The sequence below is a fragment of the Cervus canadensis genome, chromosome 14 (genome assembly GCF_019320065.1).
Source record: "Cervus canadensis isolate Bull #8, Minnesota chromosome 14, ASM1932006v1, whole genome shotgun sequence".
Lineage (NCBI taxonomy): Eukaryota > Metazoa > Chordata > Mammalia > Artiodactyla > Cervidae > Cervus > Cervus canadensis.
Genome location: NC_057399.1, coordinates 20768255 through 20786657, shown reverse-complemented (window position 1 = coordinate 20786657; position 18403 = coordinate 20768255). Strand labels below are relative to the sequence as shown.

Genomic DNA, 18403 nt, shown 5'->3' with positions numbered 1-18403 from the left:
GACTGTGAGTGTTTTATTTAATCTAACTACTGTCTTGCAGAAATGTGTTTAAGGAGTCATGAGTCTTCCGGTCCATGGCTAATTAATGAACATCTGTATCCTTTCTCTGTCTCCTCTGTGACCACAGGATGCTCTGGCAAGCTATGACGTGAATGGGAATGACCTAGACCCCATGCCCCGCTACGACGCAAGCAACGAGAACAAGTAAGACCCCGGTGGGGAGGCTGGTGTGTGGCCCACACAGAGCTTTGTTTTCTGCTCTTGCCAAAGGAAATCTTTCCTTGGAAATCTTTGGTAACAAATGATCCCTAATTTGCTGTAAGATAAGCAAGTGTCTTTCTGCTAAAGCTTCTGGATATAAAAACGGGTGGTCACCACAGTAAGAATGGTTGCAGAGAGAACCTGGGGGAATAACTTGAGGATGTGGCTGGGGAATATTACTCCTCACGTGGTCACTGGCCTGTGACCCACTTGTTTAGGGTTAGGGATGCTCAAGGGAGAGGCAAAACAAAGTGTCCCCTGGACTTTACTCTGTCCAGTTCAACATATTGGGTTGAATGTTGTACTTGAGGTCTCTGCCAGGGCTTTCCGGTTTGCTTCTTGTTTCTCTCTTCTACTCTGCAGTGATTGTATTCTTTACTAACATGCCTGCGATACTTATATGGTTTTTTCATGTATGAAACACATTATCACTCTTATCCTCCAAGTCAGGAGCCTTAGAAGCCCATGTAGCCACATTTATACTTCCCAGTTAGTACAGTAGATTTTTGGAAAGCAAAAGAAATGCACAATCATTTCTTGCTTGTGATGAGCCAGATATTTGTCAAAGATTAGTAGAATGTTTCCTAATCTCTGCTGCTGCTGCTAAGTCTCTTCAGTCGTGTCCGACTCTGTGCGACCCCACAGACGGCAGCCCACCAGGCTCCCCCATCCCTGGGATTCTCCAGATCACATTAAATTTGGGGCTTTTACTTCAAAGGTTTTCAGCATAATGTTGTGATTTAGATACTATCATTTGAATTTTCACTTACCTGTTTTTGTTTGGGATCACAGAAGTTGTAAAGAGAGGTATTTTGTTCATTTATTATGTACAGTTTCTACCCTGCATTTTTCCTAAGGGAAAATTTTCTCACCTGGTATTATTTGATTAAGTAAGTCAATAAATTTAGATAAAACCATGCAGCCTGGATAATTGTGACTGTGCATGGGGTGTTCCCCTCCCCCTTCTTAACCATTTGCGAAGAAGCCTTGAAAAAGTTACCATAAAAAATATGCTATTTGATAATATTAGCAATTGAATCAATGTTATAAATCAGATTCAGTAGTGAAAGCATTAACATACAAATTGATGTAGATAGAATTTTCCAGAACTTTTGAAACCAAAAAAAAAAAAGAAAGGGCCCTGGATAGTTTTCCATCAAGTCTGGTCATTACTGTCTAGATTACACTGTTTAAAGTTATAATCAATAATTTGAGACAATGTGAGCTAATTTACTTAACCTAATTTGCAAACTAACATGAAACACTGGAAAAGAAACTGAAGCTTCCATAATTAAAAAGTCCCCTGTGATAAATTTTGCTCTCTAGTGCAGTCTACTGTAGTGCAACATATATGCTCCTAAAAATACTCGCACTCTGCAAAGTCTAAAACCACAGAGTAATAGGAAAATGTAGTTGGAGCTCACACTCAGAAACTTCATCAATGACACACATGGAAAAATGGTAGGCACCTATTAAAAATAATCACCCAGTTTTATTCATGTTAAGTGATTAAGAAATATATAAAACTAATCAATGTGGCACTTTATCTTGTATAATAATTCTCCCAGCAGTCCTTAGATGTGGAGCAAAAAAAAAAAGGCTCAGTTAAGTCAGGTGGACAAGGGTTAAACAGGTAGTAAGAGATGGAGATGTTAGGAAGCAAAGAATCCAGCTCAAGTGGTTTGTTTACAAGCTCTTGCTCTGTATATTATACACAAGGCTAAGTTCTTAAGGTAATGAAAAGGAAAATGATCCAAGTAGCTTTCATTTAAATGAGTTGTGACTAGAGATAATTGGTTTCAATAACAGTAAGTTTGAGAGAATGAAAGATTGAATTATTGACCAAAATAGTTTGACAATACAGAGTGCTGAGCTGACCTTTGACATCTTGTCATAAAGAAGGCTAAAAAGTGTGTGCCAGTCTGATACTTCAAAATAGAAAGAATATAATTCAGAGAGCCAGGTTGGGTTCAGAGTCCCTTTCCATCAGTTTTATACTTGATCTGTGTCTTATTGTTATGAAATTAAATTCTAACTAGTTTGTTGGTAATACAGTTCTATTGTGACACTGACTTCTTAAACTGCAGTTTTATTTTTATAAAAGTTATACTCCATTTACAGTTATTACAAAATACTTATTATGAAGTATTCCCTGTGTTATATAAAACATCTTTGTAGCTTATTTTACACCCAGTAGTTTGAACCTCCCACATCCCCAACCCTATTCTGCCCCTCCCGTCACTTTATCTTGAATAAGACCTGAAATTGGCTTATGGAAGTGTGTGCCCATTGCCTTTGCTTCTACTCACATGCTTGCCACTCTGTGTGCAAGAGGAAGAAAAAATGAGAGAAAGATGAAAAAATTGAAAAACAGAAAATAGGAAAATAATGAACCAGGCTGGGAGGAGGGCGTACAATTCAGCAGAGTGGAGGGATACCCTCCAGGGTGGTCTTTGGAAGCATGGAAGCTTGCAAGTTACTATGAAGTGGAAGGAGGGTTATCCGAGGTCAAAGAGGAAACAACAGCATCAGATGTAGACACATTGTGCTCCTGAGGTGTGCAGTTCTGTGTGTTTTGTGTATTCCTACAGTGCTCATTGCAACTTGGTATGTTTTCTACATTCACCTAGAGTTTCTGATACAAAATTGTTCATAAACAAATGCAAAGTTCACATTATATTTAGATCATTCTGTAATATGTCAATGTTATTGAAAATTTTTTTTGTTTTCAAGGCAAGCATTATAGTAGAACTGATTATACCATATCCATTGGCTAAAGTTATCTCATCAACATTTGTGTGTATAGCGAAAAGAGAAATAGGAAAGCTCGAGGAAAGTCAAGATGAAGTTAACACCCAAAGTATCCTTGTACAGAGTGTGAAGGGATGGGGGTGCTGTAGGTGGGAACTGCAAAGGTGTAGTGCCCTGTAGCCAATTCTGTCTGAATCTAGATGTGGTGAGTTTTATATCAAAACTCAGTGGTAATGGCTACTCTCCTAACATGTATCCGTCCTGTGACTAACAGTGCTGACCACAAAGCGTGTGTGTGAAGACAATTCTTTGAGTGTTGGCTTTGATGGCTTTTTTACTGGCCGTCTTTTAAAAACTGTATCCTTTGTGAGGACACCTTTCAAACTTGGCTGCTTGCCAAGACCTTTGTTCAAGAAGAGTAGCTATCTTCCTGGTCACGCTGGTATATCCTAGTGTGTGCTGTTTTGACCCTAAGTCCTAAGTAGTGCTCTGGTTCATTGAGTGTAGTGTGGGTATGAGTGTTAGAGGACACAGGCATGTTCTGAATGTGTGCTTAGGTTTGTAGCCTTGGCAGCGAAATATGACATTTTCCAGAGTGCAACACCAGCACTCTTACCTCTGTTATATGAAAATCAACAGTCACCTGGGGCATCAGATGGCCCTATCAATCCATGCACATCCAAGACACATGTGCATGCTTGGTCGTGTCTGACTCTCTTGTGACCCCATGGACTGTAGCCCATGAGGCTCCTTTGTTCATGGAATTTTCCAGGCAAGAGTACTGGAATGGGTTGTTACTTCTTATTCCAAGGGATCTTCCTGATCCAGGGATCAAACCCATTTCTCTTGTGTCTTCTACATTGGCAGGCATATTCTTTATCACTGCCCACTTGGGAAGCTCACTAGTGCTGCCCAGTTTTTTCTTGGTTAACCACAAGCATGTATTGGGTTGGCCAAACCCAAATGAACTTTTTGGCCAAATTTAGGCATTTAGGGTTAAAATATCATCTCTGTTCATTAGACCATAATTATAAATATAATTGATGGATCTGTCTTTAAGAGTGGGTCCTTAGATAGATAATTCTGGATCAGTAGAAGTCACGACATCAGAAAATAAAGAGTGGCTCATAGTTTGAGAGTTGACTTTAAGCTTTGGTTCACCATAATAGCTTTATGGTCTTTAGGTTTAACTATTCTGAGCTTTAGTATTTTTAGAAATCTCTGAAATGGGTATAATAATACTTCCAAAGATTAGCAAGAAAGTATGTAAAACAGCAGGCGTAGGGCTAACTGTATAATAGGTGCTAGATAATTATAACTCATTATAATTATGTATTCAGTTCCTACATCCAGTTCTCAATAAATAATCAGTTAAAATTATAATTGTCTCAAAATATATGTGCACATGAACATTCAGTTCAATTCAGTCACTCAGTCGTGTTCGACTCTTTGCAACCCCATGAACCACAGCATGCCAGGCCTCCCCATCCATCACCAACTCCTGGAGTTCACCCAAACCCATGTCCATCGAGTCGGAGATGCCATCCAACCATCTTATCCTCTGTGGTCCCTTTCTCCTCCTGCCCTCAGTCTTTCCCAGCATCAGGGTCTTTTCAAATGAGTCAGCTCTTCACATTAGGTGGCCAAAGTATTGGAGTTTCAGCTTCAAAATCAGTCCTTCCAATGAACACCCAGGACTGATCTCCTTTAGGATGGACTGGTTGGATCTCCTTGCAGTTCAAGGGACTCTCAAGAGTCTTCTCCAACATCACAGTTATGAACATTATAAATTTCAATTAAGACTTGGAAGCCTTCGTTTATTTCCATGGTTAGAGGTTTAGATGTGCTTTATGCTTCTATCGGGACTGGGAACCGTGACTCATTTGGTAGACAGTAAATCTGCTTTTTTGAAAAAATAGTATTTATTTATTTGGCTGTGCCGAGTCTTTTCTTCATTGCAGTATGCGGAATCTTTAGTTGAGGCATGTGGGATCTAGCTCTCTGACCAGTGACTGAACCTGGGCTCCCTATATCGGGAGCACAGAATCTTAGCCACTCAACCACCAGTTAGGAGGAGTGTTAATCTAGGGCAGTGCTCCTCAGTGTGGTCCATGAACTATTTGCTGATGGTGAGCGTTACGGTAGAGAGCCTGTGCCTACGTGCTCGGTCACTAAGTCATGTGTGACTCTTTTGTGACCACATGGATTGTGACCAGTCAGGCTCCCCTGTCCATGGAATTTCCCAGGCAAGAATACTGGAGTGGGTTGCCATTTCCTCTTCCAGGGGATCATCCCAACCCAGGGATTGAACCCGCATCTCCTGCATCTCCTGTGTTGACAGGCAGATTCTTTACAACTGAGCCACCTGGGACCAGGGAAGTCACCAAATCTGCTTCTCTTTAATTCTACCCAGTATTCCATCTCCCATTACTGGATCATGGTGCCTTAAATTTATTTTTTTGTTTTTTAATTAATTTTTTTTATTTTACTTTATAACATTGCCTTAAATTTAAATGAAGCTATGGTTTTTCCAGTAGTTATGTATGGATGTGAGAGTTGGACTATAAAGAAAGCGGAGCGCTGAAGAATTGATGCTTTTGAACTGTGGTGTTGGAGAAGACTCTTGAGAGTCCCTTGGACTGCAGGGAGATCCAACCAGTCCTTCCTAAAGGAGATCAGTCCTGAATATTCATTGGAAGGACTGAGGCTGAAGCTGAAACTCCAATACTTTGGCCACCTGATGCAAAGAACTGACTCATTTAAAAAGACCCTGATTCTGGGAAAGATGGAAGGTGGGAGAAGGGGACGACAGAGGATGAGATGGTTGGATGGCATCACTGACTCAATGGACGTGAGTTTGAATAAACTCTGGGAGTTGGTGATGGACAGGGAGGCCTGGTATGCTGCAGTCCATGGGAGTCGCAAAGAGTTGGACACAACTGAGCAACTGAACAGAACTGGGTGAGGGGGGGGAATTTCTAAACATCACCTGAAGGCAGTTGAAGCATATGTTGTGCAAGTACCTTATTGTACAATGTGACTGGTAGGCTTCAGAGAATATTTGGAATTATTTGACACCTAGCTGTGTTTGTTCATTCATTCAGTGGATAATCACTGAAACACTACCTGTTGAGTGGCTCTGTTGCCTGCTTAGGGAATACAATGATGCAGTAATATAAGCTACTAATTAGGAAATGACTTAGAATCTGTAACCTGGAGAGTTGTAGTCCTATCATTGGCTCTTCCTAGCTGTGCTGTGGAGCCTGAGGGTGTGGACAACTGAGTGTACTGTGTCAGTTTATATAAAGGACTTGAGTGTCCTTGGAGTTTGGTATCTGCAGGGAGTCCCTGAAACCAATGTCTGGAGGATACCGAGGGATGACTGTAACTAATAGACAATGTACCCTCGAAACTGTATGCAAATCATCTGTCTTAGGTTTACCTGATTACATTTCTAGCACTAAAGCTTTGGGGTAAAGAAAATCACCTTTGAAGTAAAAAAGTTATCAAAGTCCTTTTCTTATCACTTTTTTTTCAAGTCCCCAAACAGTGGTGTGTCAAACCTAAATAACAGATACTAAAGAAATAGCATGATTGAGAGAGACCTTAAAACCTGTTCTCCCATTTCACTTTCCCTCCATTCATATTAACTTGCAGAATAAAGCTGACTGCATTGTTCTAGGCTTAAAATAGAAAATGCCTCCCTCTAAATGAAACAGTCTCCTGGCATTTCATGCCACTACTCCCGTTTCTGATAAATGAATTATTGATGTCTGAGTTAGATTTTTCCTTCCCTAGGTGGTTGCTTTTTAAATGTTCCCTTTGCTTAAGAGTCATAGCAACATATTTAGTGGGAGATGAGACCACACGCTGTATCTTGAATCTGTGCTTTGTGAGCCTAGAATCTAATTCCCTTTCAAAACAAACCAACTCATAGGTTAAAGACTCATTTTCCAAAAGGAATGGAGTTTTCGTCTTTGTCCCTTATCTCTGTTCCTGGGAAGATTTAGCCAGGGTGGATGGAAGTACATTTCTTCTGGTTCTTTAGTATCCTTTTCACACATCATTTCTGGTTTTAAGAATGTCACCATGTTGTTTGGCCTTTTTATTCTCATCCCTGCATATGAGGACTGTTGTCAGGAGATGGTATTCAAAAGCAGACCTGGTGAATGTAGGCCGTGCTGGCTACCGTTACAGCAGCTATTTTATCTCGGCACTGGAGAGAAGACCGCACTTGAAATCTACAATCTTAGCCTGTAGAAGCATCGATTCTTGATACCCAGGATTTAGCCACACATGGTCAGATAAAATTATCCTATGGCTAAGTAGGTCAGACAAAAACCCACCCAAGAGAATTGGGGCCATTAACAGAGGCTGATTGTTTTTTTCCAAATATTTTTGAAAAATTTCCGCTCATCCTTTCACAGAATAACACTGTGATATACTCCTATGTGGGATTCCCTGGTAGCTCAGCTGGTAAAGAATCCACCTGCAATGCAGGAGACCCTAGTTCGATTCCTGGGTCAGGAGGATCTGCTAGAGAAGGGATAGGCTACCCACTCCAGTATTCTTGGGCTTCCTTGGTGGCTCAGCTGGTAAAGAATCTGCCTGCAATGCGGGAGACCTGGGTTTGATCCTTGGATTGGGAAGATCCCTGAGGAAGGGAACAGCTACCTACTCCAGCCTTCTGACCTGGAGAATTCTATGGACTATATAGTCCATGGGGTTGCACAGAGTCAGACACGACTGAGTAACTTTCACTTTTATACTACTATATGGAGAAGGAAATGGCAACCCATTCCAATATTCTTGCCTGGGAAATCCCATGGACAGAGGAGACTGGTGGGCTACAGTCCATGGGGTCACAAAAGAGTCGGACATGACTTAGAGACTAAACAACAAAAATCGCAACAATCCTACTATATACTTGATCAATGATTAGCACATGAATTTATGTAATGTTGACTATAAATGTACGTACCAGAGGCCAAATGTGTTCAAAAGAGACGGATGTGAAAAATAATCTGATACTTTCCATAGACATCTATAGATTTTTTTGTCCATGAAAGAACCTGCAACAAACATTGTAGAAAATTTGTTTCTATCACATAGGTTCATGATGCAGTATGTTGAAATAACATTTGGGACCATCTTCTAGATTCTGGGAAGTGGTCCATGTCTGGGGCCTCACAGAAAACTGATTAACAGTAGGAAAATTCTGCTCTCAGACCAGAAGCCAGCCTTCCCGCCCCTTCCCTCACCAGCCATTAGTCACAAGTCCTGACCATCCTCACCATTGAAGTCTACCTCTTTATAGTTCTCCAAAGACTGATGCTTGTCTGCCCTGTCCATCCGTCCACACTAGCCTTCTGTTAGTCTAATCCCTTCTTCTCACCTGCATCCCTGGAAAATCTCCTAGATGGTCTCCCTGTCTCCAGTCTCACCTCATCCTACTGCCCAAGTGATATTTTAGAACCAAAGTAAGAATACTAAAAACTCTTTTAGATACTCAGTCAAAGATAGTATTAGTCACTCAGTCACGTCCAACTCTTTTCGACCCCATGGACTGTGGCCCACCAGGCTCCTCTGTCCGTGGAATTCTCCAGGCAAGAATACTGGCGTGGTTAGCCATTCCCTTCTCCAGGGGATCTTCTTGACTCAGGGATCTAACCGGGTGTCCTACATTGCAGGCACGTTCTTTACCATCTGAGCCACCAGGGAGTTTTAATACCTTGAAATTGTATTAAAATGCAAAGATCCTTCATGATCCACCTCTTCCCTCATTATTAAGTCTGTTTTGCCCTGTGTGTCCACTCCTCCCCCACTTTATGTATCAACCCTGCAGGACTTGCATAGTTCCCCGAAGGTGCCGCACTCATTCAGCCTCCCACATCTGCCTCCGTGTAATTCCTCCTTCCCCTTCCACTCACATCACTTCTCCTGGGAAGCCTTCTCCCACCTCCTGCATCCGAGTTGGATGCCCGCAAGTGAGTTTTCACAGCATCTGTGAACTTACTTTTTTTAGTGAATAAAACCTTTGCTATTGTAAATGGGGTCACACATACCGAGATAGGGAATAGAGAGGCAAAAACATTCTGAGATGAGTTCCAACTTAGTATGGCATATGAAATGTCTGTTTGGTAGTACAAAAGTTGCAAGAGTATCAACCTTGACTGGCTCATCTAGATGAATTAGCAAAGTGTATCCCAAAGTAGTAACTATTAAAGGGTGTTATATATAACGAACATTGTGCTGGATAACTTTTACCCTCCACCCAGAAAGCTGATCTCTGAGGACTGCATTAAGGGACTCCCTTGCCCTCTGGCCAGAGAAGGCAATGGCACCCCACTCCAGTACTCTTGCCTGGAAAATCCCATGGACAGAGGAGCCTGGTAGGCTGCAGTCCATGGGGTTGCAAAGAGTCAGACACGACTGAGTGACTTCACTTTCACTTTTCACTTTTATGCATTGGAGAAGGAAATGGCAACCCACTCCAGTGTTCTTGCCTGGAGAATCCCAGGGATGGGGTCGTACAGAGTCAGACACGACTGAAGTGACATAGCAGTTGCCCTCTGGCTTTCCACTGGGTTTGGCCAGTGGAACATTCAAGCAGGACATCAGTGGGATGCAGAAGAGTAAAGAAAGGGTATTTACTTTCTGCTTTCTCCTTGCCGAGCCCTTGGGGGTTAGCTGTGTCCCAGATGATCATATTTCCTCTTAGGTGGCCCTAAGGCTGACTTCCTAAGAACTGCCTTTTGTGGGTTCAGTGACCACTTCCCAAAACTTCTTAGATCCAGGGATTTCCCACTGTTGCTAGTCTAGAATGTTGTATTCTTCCTCATTGATTTTCCCAAATCCTTGAATATACTTTTTAACACCAAGATATAAGTCCCTGGAATAAATTTTTATACCCAATATTAAAGAGCTCAGATACCTCTAAGAAAGAAAATAACTACGCCCATAAGAGTTGTCTTGGTGGCCATTTATTTATTCTTTAATGAGAGCTGAGTAAATGTAGAAAGTAGTTGTCTAACCTCAAATTCCTATAAGCCTAACACCTGAAGTGTCTTTCTTTTTATGAACTACTGTATGAATGATTCCAGGGCTCATAATCATGATGAAACTGCACAGTTTGAGGCCCTTTGTTGTTCCCTCTGCCAGTTTCAATGTGTTCTCTTTAAGGACTTGGGGCATAGTCTCTTGGGGCTCACAGTACCAGTTCTGATAAAAAGGGTCTGACTGATGCTATAGGTTACAATGAAGTTTGGATTTAATTTATGCTTAACAGTGCACTATTGACATGAATAATTGATAGTGGCTTCCATTTAAATTTCTTATTTAAAAAACAAACTCACAGATTCCTAAAGCCTCTAAAGCAGATGGAAATTGCAGTAAGAGAAAGAGATAAGTATCCTTTTTAAATAATGGATTAAGCATTTGAGCAGGGTTTCCAGACAGGTATATTTATTTATCTTTCTCTTTTCATCTTCTCCTCTAACCTCCACCTTGGATCCTTCTATTTCTCTTGTTTCCTTATATCCAGAAATATGTACAATTGAGAGCACAGAGACCTTGAGAGGTCAGTGCTAGCGCTGTGTTATCTGTATTATTATTATAGAGCGCTGGAGAAGGCGCCCAGCACCACTCATGTGTAATCAACCAGTGTCCACAGGCTGAGCAGGAAGCAAACTGAGAAGAAAAACACTGTTGTTTTGTTTATTTCACTCCGTATATAGATACCTGAAGAAGAATATGCGGAAAATATAATCAAACTGCAAACTGACTAAGGGCTTATTTTAATATTAAGATATTATTAATATTTAGATATTGGTTGCTTTCTTATTCACATCAAATGCCTTCTAAGATAAGGGACTGAAGTTAGAATTTTGTTTCTACAAGCTAAACGAGATGTTATGATTTTTTTTGTTTTAGCAATTCAGTTAATTGCAGTAGAAGCCTATTGTTCCAGTGTACTGAAGATCAATAAATGTGTGTGTGTGTGTAATATCCATGTAGCTGTCCTTTTCAAGTATAATCCTTAATAAAAGGTAGAAAGGTAGAAAATATGTCTTAGATCAGGATATACATGCTGATTTCTCTTCTCATAAAATAGGTCACCAAAGAAGGTCAGGTGATAGAGAAAAAACTGTCCTGATTTTGGGTGAGACCTGGTTAACAGTCTACACCTTGCTGTTCATTTTATCTGTGACTTTGGGGAGAAGCGATCTTGGCAAAGCCTCCCCCTGCCACGTCAATATCTCTGTGACCCTGTTTGACTTAAACAGCAACAAATAATCTATATGTCTATGGGGTTGCTACTCAGCTGCATTTGAAAGCAGTGTAAACAGCTGCTAATACAGTGAGCACGTCAGTGGGTCCTCTCATTTACTGCTCACAACAACCCACTATCGGAGACAGACTAGAGAGGTGAAGTAAAGTGGCTATTGTCAGCATGTGGCAGAATCACAATTTGAGCTCATTTGTTCCCATCCCATCTATTCACCTGCATAGTTAATTAACCTGTGGTCAAGTAGATGAGAAATTAATTCCTATGCTGATCACAAGCTTCAGTAAGTTTACTACCTTGAAAGAACTGCAATTTCTAATGCCTTACTGCTGTATTCAGTAAAGAACCAAGAGCCTAGCTTTACCAAGTGCTGGTTCTTAGAGCCCTGCTTCTCCAAAGAGAGGAGGCTGGTCCACAAAGACTGCCAACACCTTATGTACACGTGACTTTGACCAAATAACAAAAAATCCTTTATTACAGAAAATGACTGTACAGGTCTGACTTCACAGTGGCATTTATTCTGTGGAAATCAATGAAGGCCACCCAAATGATACTCCGAAAAGCTTTATAGATTTTGGTATTTCTTTTTAAGGATGGCTTCAGCTATGGTCTGATCAGAGGGTGCCATGTGGAAGTTAGAGCTTGGGTCTCTGCTGTTAAATAATTCTACTAGTATATATTAATAGCTTTTAAAAAATTTGAATAATTATCAGGTTGGTCATATTGTTAATGTAAATGTTTTGGTAAACTATATAAAATTGCCACAGATATGGATTGTGTTAATATTATTAAGGGAGATAAAAGAGTAATAAGATAAAGTTTTACTCTGATTCTCAGGTGGCAGGTAGTTAATTTTCTCTCTATGGATATAGGGACTGTTTGAAGTTGGAATCACATAACCTAAGAGACACTTTCCCAATGTTTTTACACATGATTGACAGCCCTTGAGAGTGCTCTGGAAACGTGGATTGTGAAAGAATCTCTGTAGGAAAACTGAGACCAATAAGAGCCAGTGGGAATCAGAAACCTCCTGCATGGAGAAGGTTTAGAGTATAGAAGGCATAGAGTCTTAAAGATGTGTCCTGCTTTGGAAAATTGTGAATTATCTTGCCTATAGAACACCTAAAATAACTTAAAGAAATTGAGAAAAACAGTTGACTACTCGTGATTTTCCACCAGATTTCCCTGAATTCCCACTTTCTCTGCCTCATGTTCTCATCACAAGCTGCCATCTCATGAATTTCAGAAAAGACTGACCTCTGCTAGAAGAGTTTACCTCTTCCTATTTTTAGATATCCTTACCACCATCTGCATATCATTTACATATGCTAGTAAATGCATTTGAATTTGCATGAATTGCAGATAAAGTACCTGTGGCTCGATCCTGGGCTGAGAGTAGCTGACTACTAAAGATTTTGTATGACCTTTATGCTCTTGCTTGATTTTCCCTTTCTGAGGTTGATTCTCACTCAATCACCTCCCTCCCACACCTATCCTGATTACCAAATATAGACTTTTATTTTCTCCCCAACCCTCTAACATCTCCCCTCCTCATATCACAGATTTCTCTCTTCCCGCCCCCACCACCCCCCCACCCCAATTCTGGTTAACCTTCCCATAGGCTGTGGCATTATATTGCCATTATGCAGAAGAACACATTTGTCACTCACAACCTCCTGGTCTTGGCACCAGTTTATATAGTTTGTACTGGGTGAATCTGGCTGGAACTTGAGTGATTCAGCAGTTTTAACTGCGACTTGTGTTACCAATTTCATTGGCTGACTCTTTCATACAGTTTAATTCTTTCCTAAAGGAAGGACAGATCCCTTTCATGCTTCTCAAAGGAGAAAGGAATATTTGAAACAAAACCCCTTGATTGTTTTTTTCTTTCTCTTATCCACCCATCTCACACATCATGGAAGGAGTGCTGTGGGAGACTGGGTAATGGAGCATTTGAGAAAGAACTGGGATTTGAATGGAAAAGAATTAGAGGTCTTGATTTGACTGAAATTTAATTCAAAGGGAGCAAAAGGAATCCCGAAGTGAAGGACCATCTCAGAAGTAGCTCCATGAACAACCATGCATTTGCCTCATCTCATCGTCTTCACTTTGAAGCATTACCATCTTTGGGACAATGGAGGCCCCAGTTACTGTGACAGTAGTTCTCCCTGATATAGAGGTGCCATGGCAACTGTGGCTTAATTTTTCACTGTGCTGAATTTGTATCAAATTGCTCTACAGAGAGTAATGCTGATGGCTTTATAATGGTAGAACCACATTCTACAACATGGAAGTATGGGGACGAGACCCATTTTGCTGGGGTTCATTCATGTGTAGGAGTGTTTATTCATATTTGTTGAAATGTTTGTAACTCAGATGCAAATCTGAACAGTTATTCAGGTATGCCATTACAAGTTATATGGATATTCTTTCTTTCAAACTGTATGATCGTATGTACTGTTTTTATATCAGTTGATGCCATTTATTATCATCCAATTTTCTGATAATGTTTCTATGAGCTTCTGTTAGAATCTCCATTGTAAAACTTATTTCAACTAGGTCTACTAACCCTTGTTTAATTCATCCTGGTTGAAACAAAATACCCACAACTTCATATCTGTTAATGTTTTTTCCTTGTTTCTTATTAGGGAAATGTTTTTTCTGATGCTCAGAAAATAGACTTTGCTAACAATGGTACTCATCTTAAATTCACATGTTTTTAAATGCAGAAGCTTCTCAAATCTTTATGAATATAATACACATAGATTTCCCACACATGTATTTGCAGTAAGCCAGGACAATGTGAATGGAGGAGGGAGGCCCAAGTAACTGTTAGATAAGTTGTTAAATAAAATTGAATGATCCTTTTATACACTGAGAGGATGTTTTGAGCCATACCCTCCAAAAGCATACCTGTGCTGATACACGGACAAGCACTTCATGTTGTTCATACTTGAACATTCACGGCTATGTAATTATGATAATTTTTGAAGCCCAGTATACACAATCTACTTGTTTGGTTTCTCTGTGAACAGTTCTATAGCTTTGATGAGTTTGGTACATGATTTAGGTGGGGGAGCGGAGAACAACTTTGTCCCGTAAAGAAACCTTGGCTGTTTTTCCCTTGAGCTATAAACTCAGCAAAGTCTAAATAGAGTTCATCAGGGTCATTATATGTTTTCCAAGAGAGATAAGAAAAAAGAGCAGATTTTCTGATTCCCTCACCTGGCATTAGTCCTTCCAAGACATTTCAGATTTCATTTTCTCAAATATAGAGGCACCATCTACCAAGGATAATAATTTATTTAGAACTTTACAGTTCACAAAGCATTTTTACATATATTCTCACTTGACTTGTAAAAATTCATATCAGATAGGTAGCAGGTAGTGTTTGGGCCCCCAGTGTCTGCGTTGTTTTTTGTGTGTAAGGAATGTTCTGTCTTTTGAATCTTGATGGAGAGCCAAAACTACTCTCCAGTATAGTGGCTAGAATTGCCAGATTCAGTAGTGACTTGCTCATCCTCCCCTGCTCTAGTCTTGGTCAAGGGCCATGTAGTCTAGATGCTAAAGATAGGTAGCCCATGTGCAAGCTGATGAAAGAGAAGGCCAGGTAAACTCTCCCTCACTTGCTTATGTTCTTTCTCCACAGCCCCTCTTTCTCCCAGCAGGTCCTTCCTCATAGAACAGCCGGGTGTTTTTCTTGATCCTTCGCCTCCATCTTGTTAATTCCATGCTCCCAACCATTCTGATTCTCAGCTTCACTGTGTCTTTTGAACAAACTGCTTTTCTGCTTAACTCAGTTGCAGCAAAGAAACTGAAATGAAGTAACACCGGTGTCCCTGTTTTTCCAGGGGAGGAAAATAAAATTCAAGGCAGGTTCACATAGCTTATGAAAGTGAATCTTCCAAATGTGTGCTCTTTGTATCACATCATGCACTCTGATTTGGAACATGATACCAGGTGCTGTTTTTGAATATAGTATTGATAAATAATGAACACTTTTAATTCATGGCAATAATTGTAGTTATTTTTGAGAATCTAGTGCTTATATTATGACAAACAGTTTCATTCAGAAAAGACCTTCTGAATACTTACTAGGAGAATGGCACTTAAAAATCAAACTAGTAATATACCTAGAATATGTAGAAATTTAATATTTAACCCACCATTTAACTAATGCAGTGATCAGTTACTAAACTGATACAGTAAAAACAAGCTATTAGGCAAGATGCAATTTGGAGACCCTTTGTTTTTTGTGTTTCATGGAAGCCTGGAGCCTGTTGATCAATCTTAATAGGCTCTCTGTCAGTCAGGAGGCTGTGTGGAATGGGTACAGTTCCTTCTTCCTCAACTACACCACTCCCCTTTTTAAAAAACCTCATTAAAATCTATTTTACTGGTAGTTTACTCCTAAAAGGCTTCCCTGGTGGCTCAGTGGTAAAGAATCCACCTGCTAATGCAGGAGACACAGGTTCGATCTCCCCTGGAGAAGGAAATGGCAAGCCACTCCAGTATTCTTGCCTGGGAAATCCCATGGACAGAGGAGCCTGACGAGCTGCAGTCCACGGAGTGGCAAAAGAGTGGCAGACGACTTAGCAACTGAACAACATTCCTCCTAAAATCAGATTTGAAATAAAGACTTCTGTTTATACAGAACCAAGTAGACCATTGTAAAACAGTGCTACAGACCAGAGGAATAAGGTTTAGAAGAGCTGTCACTGGAGGTAGGTAGACATTATAGTGAAGTCTTCTGGAGCTGTGGCATTTGACCTGAGTCTTGAAAAATGACTGATGAGAGGGAATAATCATTACAAAGAGAATGTGTGGTGGCTGGAAGTGCCTTGGTATTAGTGAGCTCCTTGCAAGCTTTGGAATAAAAAGCATCTTCCTGTTTACCCATTTTGTTTTTTTCTTTTTAGTTAAGAGAAGTCATAAATTTCTTATTTTTCCTAGAGCCTCTTATCTAAATTACAAATCTGAACATGTTTTTACTCTGTCTTCAAGCCCTTTGTGACCGAGTCCAAACTCTTGAGATATATGCAAAGAATTCATAACGTATCCTCTATTTTTGACTAATATTGCATTATGCTCTAGTTTTAACTAAATTTTTTTACAGCTCTCTGAAAATAGCATGCTTCATTTGTGTTGGACACTGGTGAATAATAGACATGCAATAGGTGATTATCATTCTGCCATGCTTTGTAGTTGTTAACTCTAAGGTGTAATCTTGATATGCATTATGATTATTACTAATTTAACACAACTGAAAGCTGAGTTTCCCTATATCTCTGCTCTGTGGCAAGATCATTGCCCCTTTATTCCTTGAGAAAACCAGGGAAGGAAAAAAGACCATGAAATGTGGTGAAGAATTTAAAACCAGTGTCAGAAATAAAAGATTTAAATTTATTTTAATTTGTCCTTATTCTAATATTCCAAGTTGTTGAGTAAAATTGCCCTAACAGCCATTTTTGTTTCTATTTGTCTTTATTGTTCAGTTGCTAAGTCCTGTCCAACTCTTTGTGACCCCATTGACCCCAAGCATGCCAGATTTCCCTGTCTTTCACTATCTCCTGGAGTTTGCTCAAACTCACGTCCATTGAGTCAGTGATGCCATACAACCATCTCGTCCTATGTCACCCCCTTCTCCTCCTGCCCTCAATATTCTCCTGCCTCAAGTGACTATAAATAACAGTTTCAGTAAAAGGAGGAAATCTTCCCTTTATATGCGTACTTGTTAGTATTTTCCTTAGATAAAATTAAGGAGCTTCATTTCAACTCTGAATAGCAGAGTAAAATTTTCATGGAAAGAAAACATTGTAAGTTATATGGAGCCATGTTCATTGATATCAATTGATCGTTAATTCTTAGCCATCAGGAAATTATAAATTAATTAAAATTTGATTTAATTTTTTTTCTTTCAGATATTTTCTTTAAACAAGGAGGTAAATCAAGTAGTATAAGCCTAAAAAATTGTTTTCACAGAGTAATTTTAGTATGAAATGGTAAAAATAGACCATGCACATTTATTACTGATTAATGGAACTTTTGAGATAATTCCTTTAGAGATTTGAAATCTAGTGAAAATCTATCTTTCCATCTCATTACACTTAAAAATCTTTCTTCTTATTGTCTTCTCATTTATTAACTACAATGTTGATCTTAAAAATTAAGGTCAAACTGCTTAAATATTTAGCATACCTTGGAAAGAAGCAAATCAGAAATAATTGGACCAACTTAAGGAACAGCTTCAGATTTAGAATTTAGCTGAAAAATTAAAAATAATCATACATGCGTTCTTCATGCTCAAAAAATAATAATGATTGAGGTCAGACATTTCCAATTATGTTTATCTTTTACTGATATGAGGAGATTAGAATTAATCTAGAGATTAGGAATTAGACATGATGATGTGTTTGAACTAGGAATACAAGCTGGAATTAGGGAAGGGTGTCTGAGCAGTGTGACTGTGAATGTAAAAGTCTGATATGGGGAGACACACTAAACGGTTATAGGAATAACTTGGGACAAGTCTTTTTGCCACTGGGGGACTTAATTGTCTCCTATATATAAAATGGAGACAAAAATGGAGACAAAAATAGCTCCTTGAAGTTTGCTTCCTTTTTCCAAGGAGAATTACAGATAATGCATTCTTAATGTTCAGGATACTATAGGCCCTACTAGCCCATGTGATAATGCAGGGTATTAGCACCGCTTTACAGGTTTTATCATCAGCAACACTTAGCAACGTAGCTGTGAATGAAATGAATCATTGACACTTTTCCTCCTATTTCTCCAGGGGAAATCGCTTCTACCCAGTTTGGAATGTTTATATTCTAAAAGTGGAAACAGTGGGAGTGGTATATGGATTTTAGTGGGACCAGGGGAGGGTACGAGTCTGAAATTCTCTTGGAAAAACTAAATGGATCCCAGAGCTTAGGGAGTTCATCTACACTCTGTAACAATTGGTTGCTTCAAGAGTCTTTTCAAAGTCAGATTTTCATAGGCGAGTGTCAAAAGATTGAATATCCCTTCTGAATCTGTTCAAGAAAACTGATCAGAGTCTAGCCATTCTATGGAAATTACCACATTTCTTTCCTCATGCAT

At 39.6% G+C, this 18403-nt stretch overlaps 1 protein-coding gene across 3 annotated transcripts in view; it reads left to right on the top strand.

Moving 5' to 3' along the window:
- The window catches only part of PCSK5 (proprotein convertase subtilisin/kexin type 5), a 496629-nt gene that overhangs the window by 137385 nt on the left and 340841 nt on the right, over window positions 1–18403 (top strand). For all 3 annotated transcript variants that reach the window (XM_043487117.1, XM_043487116.1, XM_043487115.1), the window contains exon 5: window positions 128–204. In XM_043487117.1, the coding sequence (XP_043343052.1) occupies window positions 128–204 (77 nt within the window). The remainder of the gene's footprint in view (window positions 1–127; window positions 205–18403) is intronic.